Source organism: Corvus brachyrhynchos, unplaced genomic scaffold (assembly GCF_000691975.1).
Source record: "Corvus brachyrhynchos isolate BGI_N302 unplaced genomic scaffold, ASM69197v1 scaffold27, whole genome shotgun sequence".
In the NCBI taxonomy this organism is placed as follows: Eukaryota; Metazoa; Chordata; class Aves; order Passeriformes; family Corvidae; genus Corvus; species Corvus brachyrhynchos.
The window spans coordinates 1,827,507-1,845,924 of record NW_008239139.1 but is presented as its reverse complement, the minus strand read 5'-3'; the positions used below and the strand labels follow the sequence as shown (position 1 = coordinate 1,845,924).

General features: G+C 37.3%; 1 protein-coding gene across 5 annotated transcripts in view; it reads right to left on the bottom strand.

Moving 5' to 3' along the window:
- Positions 1-224: 224 nt before the first annotated feature.
- The window catches only part of FGD4 (FYVE, RhoGEF and PH domain containing 4), a 76,466-nt gene continuing 58,272 nt past the window's right edge, over positions 225-18,418 (bottom strand). For all 5 annotated transcript variants that reach the window (XM_017740010.1, XM_008638107.2, XM_017740009.1 and 2 more), the window contains exons 7-17: positions 18,127-18,283; positions 16,884-17,022; positions 15,908-15,966; positions 15,144-15,290; positions 13,697-13,869; positions 11,495-11,525; positions 11,229-11,324; positions 10,700-10,825; positions 8,575-8,715; positions 7,286-7,426; positions 225-7,107 (exon numbers count right to left, since the gene is read on the bottom strand). In XM_017740010.1, coding sequence (XP_017595499.1) covers positions 6,850-7,107; positions 7,286-7,426; positions 8,575-8,715; positions 10,700-10,825; positions 11,229-11,324; positions 11,495-11,525; positions 13,697-13,869; positions 15,144-15,290; positions 15,908-15,966; positions 16,884-17,022; positions 18,127-18,283 — 1,468 coding nt within the window. In that variant the 3' untranslated portion in view covers positions 225-6,849. The remainder of the gene's footprint in view (positions 7,108-7,285; positions 7,427-8,574; positions 8,716-10,699; positions 10,826-11,228; positions 11,325-11,494; positions 11,526-13,696; positions 13,870-15,143; positions 15,291-15,907; positions 15,967-16,883; positions 17,023-18,126; positions 18,284-18,418) is intronic.

The window sequence follows — 18,418 nt, the reverse complement described above, 5'->3', positions numbered from 1 at the left end:
TTTTTTCTTTCCCACCTAGAATGTCATAGCATTAAATAAACCCTTTATAAACTCAGAATACATCTTTCACCAACTTAGCAGCACTTGTGAGTAACCAGCACTTCAGCAAATTAGATACCAGTGTTCCAAACCAGCTCCTCACCGTCGCACACAAGAAACACAGCTTAAAGGTTTAATCAGCAAAATGAGCAGTAGGTGGATGAAAAAAGAGAGTCAACCAGCAATACTTATTTAATGATGCTTTTATTTTACAGGATACAAATTTCTTTTCTTTTTAAGTACTCAACATGAATTAAAGTGCTTAATTTTTACAATTCTCCACCCACCTTAGGATCAAATATACATATATTACAGAAAATATGTACAATATCTTCAACTTTTTTTACATTCATATATTTCTTAACCATAAAAATGATGACTTACATTTGCACAACTTACAATGGCATTTTTATTTCACCTTTTTAATATTATTCACTTTATTGCAAAACCAAAACAAATTTACACCTCTTCCAATTATTTTTTTTTAAGAAACATTTTTGCAATTAAAATCAGAAATGCTTCCATAATGAAGGGAAATTAACATGTATAGCCTGTAATTCTGATGTCAAACATTAAAATGTTTGAGTTAGAATGTATCAATTACAGCTGATACAGCTCCCACTAAAATTAATGCATTAATCTGCCTTAAGGGCTGCAGACTAGAAAATACACTGGTAGAAAAAATAATATTTCTATCGCAAACTGTTCTCTACATGCAACAAATTTGGCTTAAAAATACCAGGGCACATAGATGCAAAAATGCTTTGATAGAGTTCCCTCTTTTCTGAATGTTTCCACCATAAATATTTAATGAATCTATGAGGATGAGCCACAAACAGAAGTAGGCTGGTGTTATGCAGAGGCTGAAAACATGTTTTATTCAAAGAAATCTCCTTGAGGATTTTGAGAAAAAACACATGCTACACTCACTTGTGCTAAGAAGAGGAAAGGGTGAAACAAAATGCCAGAGTTGATTCTGGGAAGAAATTAAATCACAAGATTTCAAAGAAAGCTGATTGACATGCCTCACTGGAATTAGCATGTTTGTGGGAGCTTTTGTGTTTGTTTTTATAGGCTGAAATAGTAAACATGCAGATCTACCTCAATCTTTCTCCTTTTTCTGGAAAGCATACTCAACACAGTCATTATACATTCTATTTTGAATGCAGCACAGTGTATTTTTTGATTGTGAAATACTGCTTGAAAACAAGCCATCTGAATAATAGTCTCAAATACATAAATACACTTATATACATATACACACACACATATGCCTATGTGTATATACACACACGTATGTAATCATTAAATTAATGTTATGTTCTGTCAAAGGAAAAGGATTTAGGAAACAATCTGGCTAGCAGATTAAAACTCCTATCTGAGGAACATACTTACAGTTCCATGGGTCAGAACCAGCTAGATAAATTCCTCACACCAACAGGGCCATAGACTAGAGAAAAAAACATTAACCCCACATATTTAATTGCAGATTTCAAATAACAGTAGACCACAGAGACTAAGAATGATGCCCGTTTCACCAACAGATTTATCTTAAGGATAGTCAGTTCTACCACAAAATTATTTCTCTCCAATCACTTACTTTTGGATATATATTTCCAGCTGTTTACATTCACCCCTACATCAATTACCTCCAGATGAAAACATGCTATCTCAGCAGCTCCCAAACTGGTGGAAGTTTCATCTTCCACAAATGTCCTTATATAATGTAAGGCAGATTCCACATGAATTTAAATCACTGAAGGTATAATAGCTCCAGCAGGCCTGTACTAGTTTAGAGCAGCTATATGGAGAAAGACCTTTTTTTATTGCTTAGGATTATTTCTACATGGAATGTTTATTTCTTTCCTGAAAGTCTTTCCTTAGGTATAAGAAATAACTACCCTCTGTGAATTTTACTTAGTCTTTCCTTGACATTAAAAGCTGATGATTTTTTAATACTAGCTATGTGGTGATGAACCCAAACAACCTGTCAAGTGTTTCCACATCTTTCCCACTTGTTGTCTTTTTTAAATATATGTATTTTTTTTTCCCTATGACTCCACTCTAGAGCATACTTCTATAATCTCACCTAAATTTTACTTAGGTGGTAGTGTATTTACTCTATATTTAATCAGTGCCTTGTCTTCATCCATAATTTGAAAACATGAAGAATAAAAATCCTCTTTTCTATGAAAGGAAGTTAGAATCTTTGAGGAGATTTGTAAAGCGCTTTGAGATGGTTTTGCATAAAAAGGTGCTACTATATATACATGCAATTAAAGTGGTTTAATATTCTACTCCAAATAGAAGAGAATGTTTTGTACTCGCAATATCTATTTTGCACATATAAGTTAAATACATTTTGGAATAAACAAAACTACTCAGCATAAAGCGATTTGAAAATACTACATGATACAGGTTTTATAGCAGCTCTTCAACCAAGCAGGAGTACCTGATACCAAAAGAGAATTTTTAGAGGGTCTGGAGGAATGGTGCAGACATGCAGATATTATGATACACTATTTTCCCATGGTAGGGGGGAAAATAAGTAATTTCAAAAAATATATTACTATGATCCAAAAATATTAATGATAAAATTAAGTCTTGTTCTGGTTGAACACAGATAAAACCACTAAAATAACTTTTGATCTGCTTTAAATCGCACAGAAGACTGATCACTTTTAAAGTGAGAAACAAGTATTTCTTGAACACAAGAGTTGCAAAATTTAAATAATTCAGCAGAGCCATTCACATGCATTCATGCATTATGAATGAATGCTTAGTTACAGTTTATTCCTTACACACAGAGCTTTATGCTCACAAATTTAATGCCTTTTTTCTTTTCCTTGAAGAATTTAAGAATTTAGTTCAAATGGGAACAGCTTCTACCTTGTTAGAATGATGGTTTTCATTTCACTGCTTTGGTCATAGTTCTTAAGCCACAGCAGCTATGACTTTGCATTTGTTCCTCTGCAGTCCTAATTTACAATTTAAAGTTTGGGATGCTGTAGGAGGGCTTGTCTGTGAAGAATGAAGACAACGGGGTGGTTAAATTTAGAAGCAATTTCTCCATATTCTGATGTGCTTGAATAGTGGTAATACATACTTTTCCCACAAAATACACACAGAACCATATATTTGAGTGCCAACACATTCTGACTCAGAGGGAACAATCCTAACCAAGCAATTGATTATGAGAACATAAAAGGGGTTTCACTAGGGTAAATAAAATATCGCGTACTATATAAAATTTAGTGGCTGAAAGCAAACATGAGGCTAACATCCAAACAAACAACTCCCAGTGCTAACTTCATTTCAAGTTGCTTATGCCCAAACGCAGGGCTTCATCTGAGAGATGCTGCAACCATTCAAGTAGCTTCAACTACTCAATACCATTATAACAATAAAGCAAGAAATTCCTACTTCTAATCACTAAACTGGAATGGGGCTTCCTACCTGGCTTAGAATTAAGTTTGCAGGAGCTTAGAAGACAGAGTGTACTACACAGCACCAAGTTGGATAGGATGTTGACCTGCTGGAGGGCAGGAAGGCTCTGCAGTGAGATCCAGACAGGCTGGATCAATGGGTTAAGCCAGCTCCATGAGGTTCAACAAGGCCAGTTGCTGGGTCCTGCATCTGGGTCACAGCAACCCCCTGCAGCGCTACAGGCTTGGGGAAGAAAGGCTGGAAAGCTGCCTGGTGGAAAAGGACCTGGGATTGCTGGTTGACAGCAGCTGAGAATGAGCCAGTGTGTGCCCAGATGGGCAAGACACACTATTATACCAGCAATAGTGTGGCCAGCAGGACCAGGGCAATGACTGTTCCCCTGTACTTGGCATGGGCAAAGCTGCACCTCAAGTGCCGTGTCCAGTTCTGGGATGTGAAAGACATGATAAGAAGGACATGGAAGTGCTGCAGTGGGCCCAGAGAAGGGCAACAGAGCTGGTGAAGGGTCTGGAGCACAAGTCCTGTGAGAAGTGGCTGAGGGAGCTGGGGGTGTTCAGCCTGGAGAAAGGAAGGCTCAGGAGGGACCTTATCGCTCTCTACAACTCCCTGAAAGGAGATGATGGGCGAGGAGGGGATCAGTCTCTGCTCCCGAGAAACAAGCAATAGGACAAGAGGAAGTGGCCTCAAGTTGTGCCAGGGGAGGTTTAGACTGGATTTTAGAAAATATTTTGTCACCAAAGGGGAGGTCAAGCATTGGACCAGGCTGCCTAGGGAAAGGGTTAAGTCACCATCCCTGAAGGTATTTAAAAGATGTGGCACTTAGGGACACGGTTTAGTGGTGGACTTGGCAGTGCTGGGCAATGGTTGGACCCAGTGATCTAAGAAGCCTTTTCCAACCTAATTAATTCTCTTACTACAGTCATACCATCATATGTTCAGTACAGCTCAGTCCTTCCTATCTGAGAACTCCTTTAAAGCAACTTCTTCCTTTACGCTCAACAAGTTGACCATGGGAAACTGTTTTGATACGTTGGGATGTGGTAAGACAACTCTCCATATCCCACAATTGCACTTGAGGCTCTTGTAGAAGATAGCCACTTTTGGGAGATGGCCATGAAGGAAAGATTGCCACCAAGAGTTCTGCTAGCTTACCTGAATGTTCCCCCATCCCTTGCCAAGGTGTATGCAAGATGTATTAGCTAGGGAGACCTTGGAAAAGATCTGATGGTACTCACCACCATGAACCAAAACAGGCTTGAGCTGCCCCTTGCTAAAGGTAAACACAGCTGCCAGTAGAAGTAATTTAAAATCTCTAAGAGAATTACAGAAGGGCTTGCACATCAGATAAAATTAATACTAGGGTTATATCCAGAATAATCTGGACACAGGGAGCACCCAAGGAAGAGAATTCAGAACTGACATGCACCAAGTCAGCTGGAGAGTTAGTACTCTACCATACCATGTCCTGATTGCTATTAACACTGGTGTAAAGCTGTGGAATCTAAAGGCTATTGTAGATCTTGGACCTCTGCAGGTGAGAGCAAAATCCATCCCACTGACATTAACTTACACAACATTCTTATGAAGGAATGATGGACACTGCATGCTCATGTATGCTTGACACTACAAACAGATATTAATCTCTTGCTAAATGCAAAATGTGTTGGGTTTTGGTCCCTGCAGTGTTGCAGAAAGAGTAAAGAAGGTGTAGGAGTTCAGTGAATAGTTTGTTTGACAAACTCATTATAAAACCCCAACAATTTAAATCTGTTGTCATGCTACTAACAAAATTGAACCTGAGCTCTTCAGCTTGACATGATTTAAAACACAGATTGCAGATTTATTAAGTGAGACTCCTGAATGTTCTTATGACAAGTTGATTGTAGAAGTTACATATTTTCCTTCCTTTAAGGGTTTAAAAAAGGAAAGACAGCAATGATTTTAGTTGATAGTCAATCACTACCTCTGAGTTTGCCATATTTCATTCAAGGATATTACAGTAAAAATTTTAGGGAGGTCATTTGCCTCTATGTATAAAAACCCTAATAGGAATGGAAGTTCATAAGGAACTTAATATTGTAAAGCCAGTGAGTCCTTATACCCAGAAGCAGAAAACAAATAGTTAATAAAATTTCAAATTTGCAAGCTCAGACTTCATACTAAATTTTTATAAAGCAGGCTCTACTTTAAGACAATAATCCTTGAAGATTGTTGTCATAAATAAACGTTACAATACCTAATCTTCTACAAAAATAAAAAACTTAAGTTCAAAATGTTTTGTTCCAATAACCATAATAGCAAAAATACACGTTCCCAGAAGGTTGCTAGAATCTGTTGCTTTTCTCAAACCACATACTGCATTTGAGCAACAAACTACTGCACTCTTAAAAGCTAACAGTGATAGGACACTGAAGAAAAGCCACTACTTGTTTAAACACAACTGGAACTCATTTGTTCATTGCATGCCACTTACATTACTGCTAATTTTTTGATGCATAAAAGTATCAAGATCATTAAGTGTCAGCTATTAAAACAAATCACTGAACAGTATTTTTCAATTTAGGACTGTGTTTAATTTCAAATAGAAAACATGCTTTTTTTAAAAAATAAATTATTCACTAATAAGAACTCAGTATCATGAAATCAAAGCAATAATCAAGTATTGTACATTTTTAATACTGTACATATATTATATATAGTTTTCTCATATTTTAGGTATTTATTCCTAGATTGGAAATCATTAGATTGATTCCTTGATAAATTGAAACCTTAAAAGCCAATATACCTGTGAAAGCAATTTGCATTACTTTAATTAAAAAGATACAAGTGAATACAACATATGTACAGAACTGTGGAAATCAACCTATAAACTACATACATTAAACCAAACTGTCCCTGCATATTTAAGTACAGATCTATTTTGGCAATGTGGAGGTATATCTTTTATCCTGTTGCAAGTCCTAACATGTAAGTAGGAAGCTTCAAATATTTGCATTCTTAATGAAGGTAGCAAATGTTAACTGAAGAGCAACTGGATTAAAAAAAAAAACATTGCATTACAACAAATAAGTAGTACAGTAAAGTTAGTAAGTATTTTTAATAGCATTCACATTTTTTAAAAAAGTCTCTGAAATGGACCTGTACACCACTTTTATTGACAGAACATAAATATAAGAAAAAGATCCCTAAAAAGACCAGAATTTTTTCCCAAACATAAAGTGCCAAGATGTGTATGGTAGGAAGAAGCTTCTTTTTCTTTTTTTTTTCCTTTTTTTTTTCCTTGATTGAGCAGAGAAAGGTTAACACAAAGGTTAACCACAATTTCAATTGAAATCTTTTAAAAATGCCATGTGGTCTTGAGCTTCAGCATTCAGATTTTTTAGAAGATTCAGGCTGCTCTTCTAAATTCACTTGCAGTTCATTTTGACATTCTGGTGTCTCACCTTTGACAGCTAAATGAATAACTTTTAGCCACTTCTGTTTCAGTTCCTCATTGTCTGCAGCAAAGCTGTGCACAGACTTGGACTGGGTCAGTTTGAAGCTGTGGGGGAGGTCAGCACTTTTTGGAGTGTCATCCACTGTATAGCCCAGAAGAGGAATTGTAGCCAGAGCTTTAACATCCTGAGAAGAAGAAGTTCTTTATTAAGAACAGCCAACTAATTGCCCATTACCTCTCATTTGCTATACAGGCTGATGAAAACACTTGGATCTTTCCTCCATTCCCAAGCTATTTGACATCTCTTCCTCAAATATCAGTGGCAATAATTACTAAAATCGTTTCCATTTCCCCTGTACATACCTGTGGAGCACCGTACATGTAGAGCACAAGGGCCTCCTGTTTGGGTATGACACACCATGCTTTCTGCCAGGGCTTGGACTTCTCCATGTACTGAAGAAAGCTACATATGACACTATTTCCAGAGACTTCTGCAGATTCAATCTAGGAGATAGTATAAAGCATAAAAAGGAAAATAAACTTTCCTTCAATAAAGAGTAAGAACAGAAAAGCAATAAGTTTATCACCATTCCTATCAAATCTTGGATAGTATCTGCAAAAGAGCTTCAGGAAATATCCAAGAAAGATCATGAAGGAGTGGATTCAGGGAGAAAATATGTATATATATATAAAAATATATAAAAAAACCACATACAAACACAAAACATATTCCCTTAGCATGTGTAATCTGTTCCTTTTTTCATCAGTAATTTTGGATTATAGACTTCTATATCACTCCAATTTTCATTTTGCCACCACAGCCAGCCTTTCTCTGTATCTGAGCACCTACAACAACGTCTGATTTCCAAAATAACACCATATTAGGCACTGAAGTGCCACTAACTATCCAACATGACAATTTATCTATTTTGGCAGTCAAAATATTATGATGGAATCAAATTCAAACACATCTCTAAGAATCATATAATCACACAAGCACTAATCCTAGAGAAAAGATTAGATTAATTACTTAAAATCTGTAGATGGAGTAACACACTACTCAAGTTAAATAGTGAACCTGAGATGATAAGAAAGAACACAAAATGATTATGTGTTAAAATTTCCATCGATCTTGACTTTTCAGATGCCAAAAGCTGAGGGCAGCCTGACAACTTAAAGATCCATTTGATTCATGGATCAAAACCAGTATCTTACTACTCAGGCTCTGAAGAGCAAATTTCTCCCCCATTCTCCTTGTTTCTATCCCCAGTTCTTTCAGTCTGGGTGTATATTTTCAAGAATCACTGCGGTAGCAGTGGGGTTTGTTGTTATTAAAGCTTAAGTGCAGAAGAAGAAAACTGAAATTTTACAAGGAAAGGTTAAATTTTGTCACAGGAGCTGATGTAATTGAAAGAAGCGAACAAGTTCTAAGGTTCATAATTCTCTTAAAAAAATATTGAAAGTTGCAAGAAACAAAGCAGTTTTGCAAGATGAGTGCTGAAACCCAAATCTATGGAATGGGATGAAATTGAGCCAAACACTTTCTATTTCTCAAAGAGGAAATAAACCCTGCAAGAACGCTACCATTTTTCACCTACTGATGAGCCAAAATGATTGCAGCTATACATATATAGCATTCTTGAATGGCATACCTCCAAGATGCCCTTCCTCTTCTTTTCTTCACTGTCTGTACAACCAATTATAACATGATAGCAGTCCTTACAGACTTTGTTCAATTTATTGCCATCATATTCCAGATGTGCTTTGTAATCAGAACATTTCCAGCAAACCACCTTAGAAAAAAAAAAAATTTAAGTATTTATAGAAGTTTATTAAACTATAAATAAAAATTAGTAGTATTCTATTTTGTAGTATATTTTTAAATTATATACAAGATAATATCTTTATAACATGTCAACAATAACTTACTTGAAAATAATGATTTTCCAAATTTGTGCCACTACTTCTTGACTAGAAGTGCTTCTTCCTATTTACCTGGTGGAAATTTTGTACTTTGCATAAAATCACATTAGGCTTTTAATGATATCTGTAGTTTAAAGTTAGGTATAGAATCAGAATATAGCACAAGCCATGCTGGTAGTTTTTTCACATGCCAATCTGAAAAGGTACATTTACCAACTGGCTTTCTATATAACCTCAGAAATGAGGTCAAGTGAATGAATGAAGCCTACAATTGAGATGACCTTTTAATGATAAAGTACGGTAAAATCAGAAATTGCTGTTTTTTAAACTTGCTAATAAATATTAGCATGCTTAAATGTATATATACCTATATATAAAAATCACAATTTCAAAATCCAATCATAAATACACAGAATAAATAAGCCAGTATCACACTGATTTTTCCTGATTTCTCTTTTCAGTATATATGTAACTGAAATGCAAGAGAGATCTGAGAGTTGTTTCATTAGAAATGTTTCTCCACAGAATTCTCATTTCACATGAAAAAAGATGCCCTGAATAAAAAATGTCAGTGTAGTTTTTTTCAAGAAAGAAAGGTAAATAAGTGGACTTGAACCACTAACAAAGCTTTATTGTAGACCAAGGCTTTGCAGTACTAATCTAGATCACCACCTTCAGCTTGGAGCTCTAGACAATGCTAGTTAAGTATTCCCAATTAGTCACTGCTAGGAAGCCACCACTGCTGGCCCAAATTAACTCCCATGAAAAAGTGTTTTAAATTTAAAGTGCAAGGAGAAGGTGTGGCTTTAACATCAACAGAATTTTAAGACAGAAAGATCTGGGGGTAAAACCCTCATATGAAAACGGTACAGTCAGTAATTCACAGCTTCTGAAAAAGTCTCTAGTGTCCTGGGAAGCACAGAAGCAGCGTTATGAATGCAGCAAGCCCTCCTGCCACATAAAAACATTAGAAAGAAATCACGCAACACACCCTGTACCACAAATGTTAAAGCTGAGCTTGTACCACCATCTGGTGGAGAAAGGCAGAGCTGCTGGGTGGCAAGAGAACGCACAGTCGGTATGTTTGCTCTTCTTCTGTTAACTTCTCACCACTCCCAAGTCATACTACCGCTGTTTGGTGGTTGCTCCCAAGTTGGATATGTTACTGCAGCATCCCACACGGAAAGCAAGCAGCAATACTCTCTCCCCACCCTCACACTCCCTCCTTCACTGATGCTTTGCACATGTTCACACAGTTACACACTGAACCCAGCTGGGAACAGCTCCAAGTTAACCTAGTGAAAAACTGCAGGGTTTCATGGCCTTCTGGTGAAGAGGAGACAGCCAACACTGCCTAAAATAATGCTGGATTATGCCATCTTAACATGGTCTTGAAACTCTTTGTATTAGTAGAGGTGTCTCAAAACTAACAGTATACTATGTGCAGGGCCCTGGGACATTTTACACAAATGTACACTGCTCCTAATGGCTTCCAAATTCACCAGGCCAACTGAAGCAGGCAGAGGGTTCTTGGTGGTATGCAGAGCTGCTTCTTTCAGCTACAAATGCAGCAACAGACTTCACAGCACTGGAACAGGCTGCCCAGAGAAGCTGTGGATGCCCCATCCCTGAAGGTGTTCAAGGCCAGGGTGGATGTGACACTGAGCAACCTGGTCTAGGGGAAGGTGTCCCTGCCCACAGCAGCAGGGCTGGGACTAGATGATGCTCAAGGTCCCTTCCAACCCAAGCCATTCTATGATTCTGTGATGACAAGGAGCCATGAGAAGTCAAGCAGGTGCTTGGAGACATTCCTGGGCCTGCTGAGCAGCTACAGGCACTGGGGTTTGCACCTACATGTCCACATGCTCGGCAGTGGTGCCTCCTCCTCGTCAGTGCATTGAAGGGTTCCTTGCATTTCATGCACATGGTTACTTCGTTGTCCCGGATCCACCTCGGCGCTCTCTTCCCAAGCTCAGCGTTCTGAAGGGGGGGTGGGGGGGGGGACAGGAGGAAGATCAAAGAATAAAAAAAGCTAGTAAAAAGTTGCACAGTACTTGAAATAGGGAAAATAATTATTCTCTTCCTCTGGAAAGGAAATTACAAAACATAGCTCAAAATGCATTTTGAAATCTATAAAAGAAATAACAAAGAACCCATGGTGTGTCACTGAAAGAGTGCTCTGTTACATGTCTCAAGAAAGAAAGAGACTGGTTTACAAGATTTGGCATTATGAAGAAAAACAATTACCAACAAGATGACTGCTTTGTAATTATTCTGCTATAAGAATGGTGAGCTTGAAAGCAAAGTTCCTGCCAAACTTTTTCCACTCATTGAAGAACACAGTGGGTATTAAGAGGGTTACAAAGAAATAACAGCAGCTTACAGAGACTTCAACAGGCATGTCTTCATATTCTTTAGCAATAGCATTTCTGAAGGTTTCATTCCTCTGCTGAAAAGCTTCAATAGTACTCTGAAGTGCCTAAGGAAACAGTGGAGAAATTCCTCAGACATGGTAAAATTTAAAACAGATTCTGCATTCTGACCACTTATTGATCAGCAGAGAAGGTACAGACAGAAAACATGAATATTACTTTTCTGATTGCTTCAGTGAAAAAGTGTTTAGAAAATAAAGAATGTAGATGAATTTACCTTTATCCATTCTTCTTTATCCTGTTCAGAACTAAAAGAAATATTTGACACATTAGTTTGAGACTAGTTCAGGAAACATTATCCCACTATCAACAGCTTCTTGCAAAAGCCAAGTAATTCTGCACTAATTCTCAAAAATTTAAACAATACTAATTGTTAACTGTCCAACTTGAAAAAAAAAAACCAAAAAACTAAACAAACCAAACCAGAAGACAAAAGTTAGAAACATGAGAATTAACAGTTTGGTGTATCTGGCTCTCCAAAAGTGGCCTCCTCCTTGGATAACGTGTTGGGAAAAAAACCCTGCTGCACCATGTAATACCTGTCATACAAAATTTAATTTTTCTGTGGGTTGCTCTGAAGGATGCAAAAGAGAACCTTTACAACATGTCGATTAGAACAGCTCCCCACGTGTTGTTTTGCAGTACCAGCAAAACTTTTAAGCAAGCAGAATCCTAAAGAACTGTTTGCCCTTCCCACACACCATCTGCATGAGGAAGAAGAAACCTGTCCAAGCAGTCAAAATCATTCTTCCTACCTGCTTACAGTAAAACCCAAAAGCTGAGCTGTTAAGCATAGTACCTGACCAGCAACCTTCCAAAGAAATAATCTACCAGCTGTTTAAAAACACTGAAAATGTAATTGAAAATGTAGTCCAATAGTAGTTTGAAAACATAAATATAAGCCTACTAGTAAAGAATACCCCGAGAGTAAGTGAAAAATTATTACAGTGTTATACAAGCTCATGAATTAAGGATGTTAAGGCATAGGATACATACACTACTCAAACATTAATGCAGATTTTTCTAATATAATTGAATAAGAGCTTGTTGGTACTTATTCCTTCATAATTTTGTACAGACTTTAATGCGTTCTAACAATGATCACAAAACAAAACAAAAGATGAAAATCTGTGCTTCTCACACCTAAAATAAGCTAATGCAATAAACTTTCTCCTACTGGTAATGTAGGAAAGTTAACAAAATAAACTTAGTTTGTTGTATCAATTTTCTCCCAATTCAAACATGACTCAGAAATGGTATAGCCAGATACCACCTTTCACCATTGAAATGGGTATATGGCATAACAATTTTCATAATACTTAGCAAGATATCATACAGTAATTTACAGTAGATGTGACTGATAGCCAAAAATACGTCCCAGAAGTCTTGCAGATCTTAGTGGAAAGCTTTTCCTGTGTCATTTTTGAAGTAGATATTTAATTTCAAATTGAATGAAAGTGTAGGTAAACAGCTGTTATCTTTGCACATTCACTGCTGTAACACTCATTCAATATTACAGGTTTTCCATAAAGGAAAGTAGCTTGCAAATTCATTGGCTAGCAAGCTATGGTTTGTCCCCAAATATAATGTGCCAGCACTGAACTGGACCCACCATGGACATTTTCCTGTTTATTTAGTCCTCTCCTCTCTGCAATGAAATCCTGACTGCTAAGAATGGGACTTTTGAGCAGGCCTAAAAGAAGAGGAGGAGCATCTCTCTTTATTTGAGTCTAGACAGGGAAGATTTAGTCCAGGCAATGCAAAAAGGTAAGGGGAAGGTAACTCAGCAAAAGGAGGATACAAGGACTGATAAGGAAAGCAGAAAAAGTGCCAGTCAGAAGAGTGCAGCTGGAAGAAAAGGACCCAAGAACTAAAAGGAGACCTTGCCTTCCAGGAGCAGGTTGATACTTGGGACTGGAAGAAAACAAGTAGATGGGAAATGGGCCTGAGGATCAGAGGAAAGCAGATGCCCACCTGCTGCTTCAGAAAACTCTGTTCTGTGGAGATAAAGCCACCAGGGGGGAGAGCTTTGTTGAGCTCTGTGCCCTGAGGCGAACAGACTCATTGGTACCAAGGCAGCTCAGATCCCAGAGGCACCTCTGTGTCCTAAACGCACTCAGTGTCCTAAAACACTTCAGTCAGACAGGCTGCCTTGCCACTGCTCTTGATTTCCCAGCCAGCCCATTCACAGCTATCTTGGGCATTTCTGCAAAGTTAGGCAATGTGCTATGAATCCTAGATGCATCTTCTACTCAGAGAGGTTCTTGGACTGACAATGCATGTTTTTTTGGCAGCCTAGGCTATTTTTCAAAACACCAATATTACGATGAAATCCACTGCATCTTTCTTCAAATCTGTTAATCCACTCTTCTGTGTGTATATGTTTGATCTCAAGAAACTGGCTAAAAAGTCTGCTTACCTGGCCTGCAACTCCAGTGTCCTCTCCTTTCCAGACACTTGGAAAGTGTGTGGATATTCTTCATTATGAGTTTCTATAATCTTCATGCCATCTATGCCAACTCTGGTTCGAACAGAGAACTTTGATCCTACCAGGCTGAATTTGGGGACGCAGTAGAGCAACATATTGTTAAACTGGGGAAAAAAATAAACACATGGTTTTGCACTAAGAAAAACACAGATAAAGCCAGTTTGTCCACTGAGAGCTGGACAATATCACAAAGCTAGACTTGGTGGGTGAGAAAGCAGGTCCTTTCCTGATCAGTTCATACATGACAAGACCAAAGCTCTAATGCAAGACAAGTTCTGTTTCTTATTTCTTTAGAAATGGGATTCAGGGACAGCTTCAGTGAATGTAAGAATAATCGTTCTGTATATGCAGCACTCTTCATAGCATTTATTATCAAACTGTACTCAAACTAGATATTCTCTACCAGTGTAAAGCTTTTTAACAAGACACCCATTCTTGTGCCCCAATTCTGCAAAACCTACTGTAAACTGCAGAGTAAGGACTCTTTCTTTCAGTATATACATTTATATTTCTCCTGTACCAAAATAATTTGGTTTTGTTCTTGTCGCAACCAATGTTATTTGAAGACATTTTTTGTCTTTTCTCCAAGACAAAACAACATTTCGTAAAGTTTTTATTCCCTGAAACCCTCCATATCACAGGGGGAAAAAATAGTACATGAGCAGGACAAAGATACATTCCTTTATTAAAGTTAGAACTTTAAATAATTTTTAAATGTCTAAAGCCCCAGCCTAGAAGCTCAGTTATTAAATCAGATATAAAGTGTTTAATTTTTTTACGTTTTTCCCCTCTCATTTTTCTCAAAATTAAATATTAAGAAGAAAAACTCATTTCCGTTAAATCCTATTTCATAGAAACCCCAACTAGACTATTGCCTAGTCTGTATCACAGGCACATTTGAGCTTGTCACCTCTCATATAAGGGAACATCACTTAAAGCAGCTGTCTAGCTCCAACTGAGGTCTTACTATTCAATGATTTCTCCTTTTGTTTGAACCACAGATAAACAGGAGCTGTGCCTCAACATCCCTTCACTACCCTTTATTAATCAGAGGGTGGGCCGTGCCAGAGGCCCATGAGCAAAAATATATCAGCAATTTTCAATGCATGGGAAGCAACAAACTACACCAAACCTTTTCCTAGGGAGTTGTAAGGGACCATGGCTGTACTTTTTGAATTCCTGCTGTCTTTTTTGAATCCCTGCTGAGAGGATGACCTGCCGCGATAAAAAGCTCCCACAGAACCACGAGACTTACTGGGACCTCAACACACAGTGTATCAGGACAAAGACCCTAAGCTTTTACGTTTCAGTTTAATGAGAATTTCAAAATTCTCGTGCTCTAGGGTGTGCATCTGTTATCAGCAGCCACCCTACTCACCAGGAAAAGATACCGCTCTTGAGCAGACGTGTTGCGAGCAGCAAGTTTAAGGATCTGTCCTTCTTTTATCAGCTCATTTGAAGGGTTCACGATGTCCTCCTCTTCTCCCAGCATCTCATATATCTCTAACAACTTCTTTAGATTCTCCTTTACAGTGAAAATATAGTTACAAAACTTATTAATTGAAAGCACAGCTCTTTATGTGTGTTTAAATGAAATAATGGGAGCATGCATAAATCTGGGGACTCTTAGCTTTTAAAAACATATTTATACCCAGTATGTGCGGTCTGACTGATTAACTTTGTTGATAAAGAAAGAAGTACTTTTAGAAATGTTATATCCTTGGTAATTTTTAAACACGGTTATATGTACAGTCTGCATAATTTCTTGCCCAAAATATCTCACATTTCAATTAAGTTCCTTCCATCCCAGCCCACTCTGGCAGAGAAACAGTCACTGCTCTTTACAAACATTATCCTGCACTGACAGATACAGATGAACCAAGGTTAAGAGTTCAGTGCAGTGTCAGTGATTTGAGCCAGGAGAATAACTAAATCTGTCCCATTTCCCACTTGAGAGAATTAGCTGCAATGACAGATTTTGTCTATCATCTCCAGGAGCTGTATAAATACACTAAGTAGGAACAATCTGACCCAATTGAAACCAATTCTTGCCATTTTAAGGAAGATTTGCAATTCACTCTCCTAGCTTCACCAAATATTGAAATATACTGAAAAGTGATCAGGAAAATAAGGATCATTTACCATCTTTCTTATTGCACTGTTCGAGTGACTTGCTGCAGTGGATATAATTTCCAGGGATTCTAGACAGAAGAAAAAGAAAATAAGTAAAACCAGTAAGTTGCATTTTCACATTAAAAAAAAAAGGGGGGGGTAATTCTATAAACATGTTTGGTTTTTTATGTAAATTACAAAGTACAATAAATTTCTTCCGTTACCAATAAAAAGAAAGTGGAAAGCATAAAAAAGTCAGCTACCAAATAGAAATTATAATATGGAAAGATCAGAAGAGAATTATTGCAGATTACTGTAGCACTTCAGCACTTAGAATCACATTTTTCTGTGACAAGAACAGTCATGGTTCTCTCCCTCCTTTTCTCAAAGTAATTCAGAAAGTCAAACTATATTTTCCAGTTGAAACAGCTCATCTTACAAGTGTTTACTGTATTGGTACTAAAAATGAAATATTTAAAAGAATTATCTGGCAAGTGATTTTGAAAACTCCAGGCAAATATCTTGAACTGTTCTTGTGTAAATGCAGAGAGGAAGAAATTTAAAAGTTGGCTGTGCTTTTTCCCTGCAGAAGCTTATAAATACAAGGAGTCTAACTTCACTGTTTTACAAATAACAGTCACACATTCCAAATGTGCACAAAGCAAACCAAAATGCCAACAACACACACAAAAAACAAAAACAACCAAAAAAAAGCCACCACAAGCCCTGATCACCTGCAAAGCAAACAAATCAAAACCTGTGTGCTATTTCAAAACTAAAGCAAAACTTATGTGCTCCAAGAGAATACTAAAGGCTTTATGGTTTTTAAATTAACTTCAATTCAAACAGATTTTTTTTCAAAGAATCTTATGTTTCCACTGAAGAAATCCTATCATTCTTTTCATGGGTAATTCTTCACTTGATCTTTCCTGAAAATGTCTCTAATTTACAGTATGCTCTTACTAATATCTTATTACAGCTCCTTTAATGGCCTGAAGATATTTACTTTCAGCATCTTTCCAGTCTAGGGAATCCTGAGGCAATTTCCTTAGGTAGTCCTTTAGAAGCATCTCGTAGCGTGGAATGCGCTGGACTGGTTCTAGCATGTGATGTTGCAATGTCAAATTTCCACACACTTTTTCCTTCTAAAAAATTGTAAACATATTTCAATGAAGCAGGCAAGAATGTCATTACTCTATCGTAAAATAAAAGTCATGATTGATGAAACGTAAACAATGTATTTTGAAATGTGCATGATAGACCTTCTGAAAGAAAACAGAACTATTTTACCAAACCAGATAATTAGAAAATCTTCCCAAAAAATAACTGTAAAAAAAAGCTTTTCTAAGTATTTGACAGTCTTAGCAAAAAGTCTTACGAAAAAAAATCTTTTAAACTCCAGTGCATTTTAAATGAGGTTTGTGATAACAGACAAGAGAAATACTTCTGAATTAATAAGAACAGTTCATGACCACATATTATAAACAATCACCTAAATGGGCTACAAAGGTATATTTTACCTATCCGAGGAGGGAATGCTTTCTTTGAGTTTCATTTATAATGTCAACTCCCTCAGCAATGTCCCTCCCTCAAATGTTAAGATGTATATTCATTTCCATAATCTTAGATGCAATTAGATTAGAAAAACAAGAATTACATTAAATTGTTTTCTTCCCTGGCTTACAACCACAAGACCCCACAGAGCAGTAAAATTTAAGTAGAAATACTTTTTCCTATTTGTAAGTGCTCAGACTGCAGTAGGGGACACACCTGCCGATTCCCAGAGACACCCACAGGGAGCACCAGAGGGTGTGAAACGAGCCTTTGGAAAGGACTGGCATCCCGGGGCTCTGAAGCTTTCTGTGCTCAGCATTACTGTGAGCAGACACAGTGTTTAAGGAGGCAGTGCAGGGATCTAGAGTTGCACTGCTATGTCACTTTATCCTACAGTGGTGTTTACTTCTGGTATTTACAAAAAAATGCACTATTTTTTTAGTCTTCAGGTGTTTCAGCCTTTACAATTTGCTCCTCCATTTCGCAGGAGAAAAATCTGGATTTTTGTGGGTGGGTTGCGCACATACGCTGGAAGGAGAAGGGAAAAACGCAGTGTGAAGTGGATAAAAACAACAACCTTCATTCTGAGGGATTTGTTATTTAATCTTCTCTTTAATCATTTCTTTATCCACAAACGTTTGTATTGTTATATATTGCTTGTGTTACTTGAGGATCTACGTTATTCTCACCATTACCTGAATGTCTTGAATAATGAATTTGAACTGAGGTGACCGTTCAGTCCACGTTTTCACCAATTCCATGGCATTGTCAAAATTCTTCACGTATTCTCCGTACATCTTAAGGAAAGGAGCCAACTTTTGCAGAATATCTCCAATCCTAGGGGTGGTAGTCCTGCAAAGTAAGAGGGTGGAATCTCAGAGCAAACAGGGAAGAAAAAAAGTCACACAAGGTTATAAAAGGTTTCAAGCGTTTAATAGAAAATCCTTCTGCTTGGGATCACCTCACGTGGAGTTCCAACGTAACCAG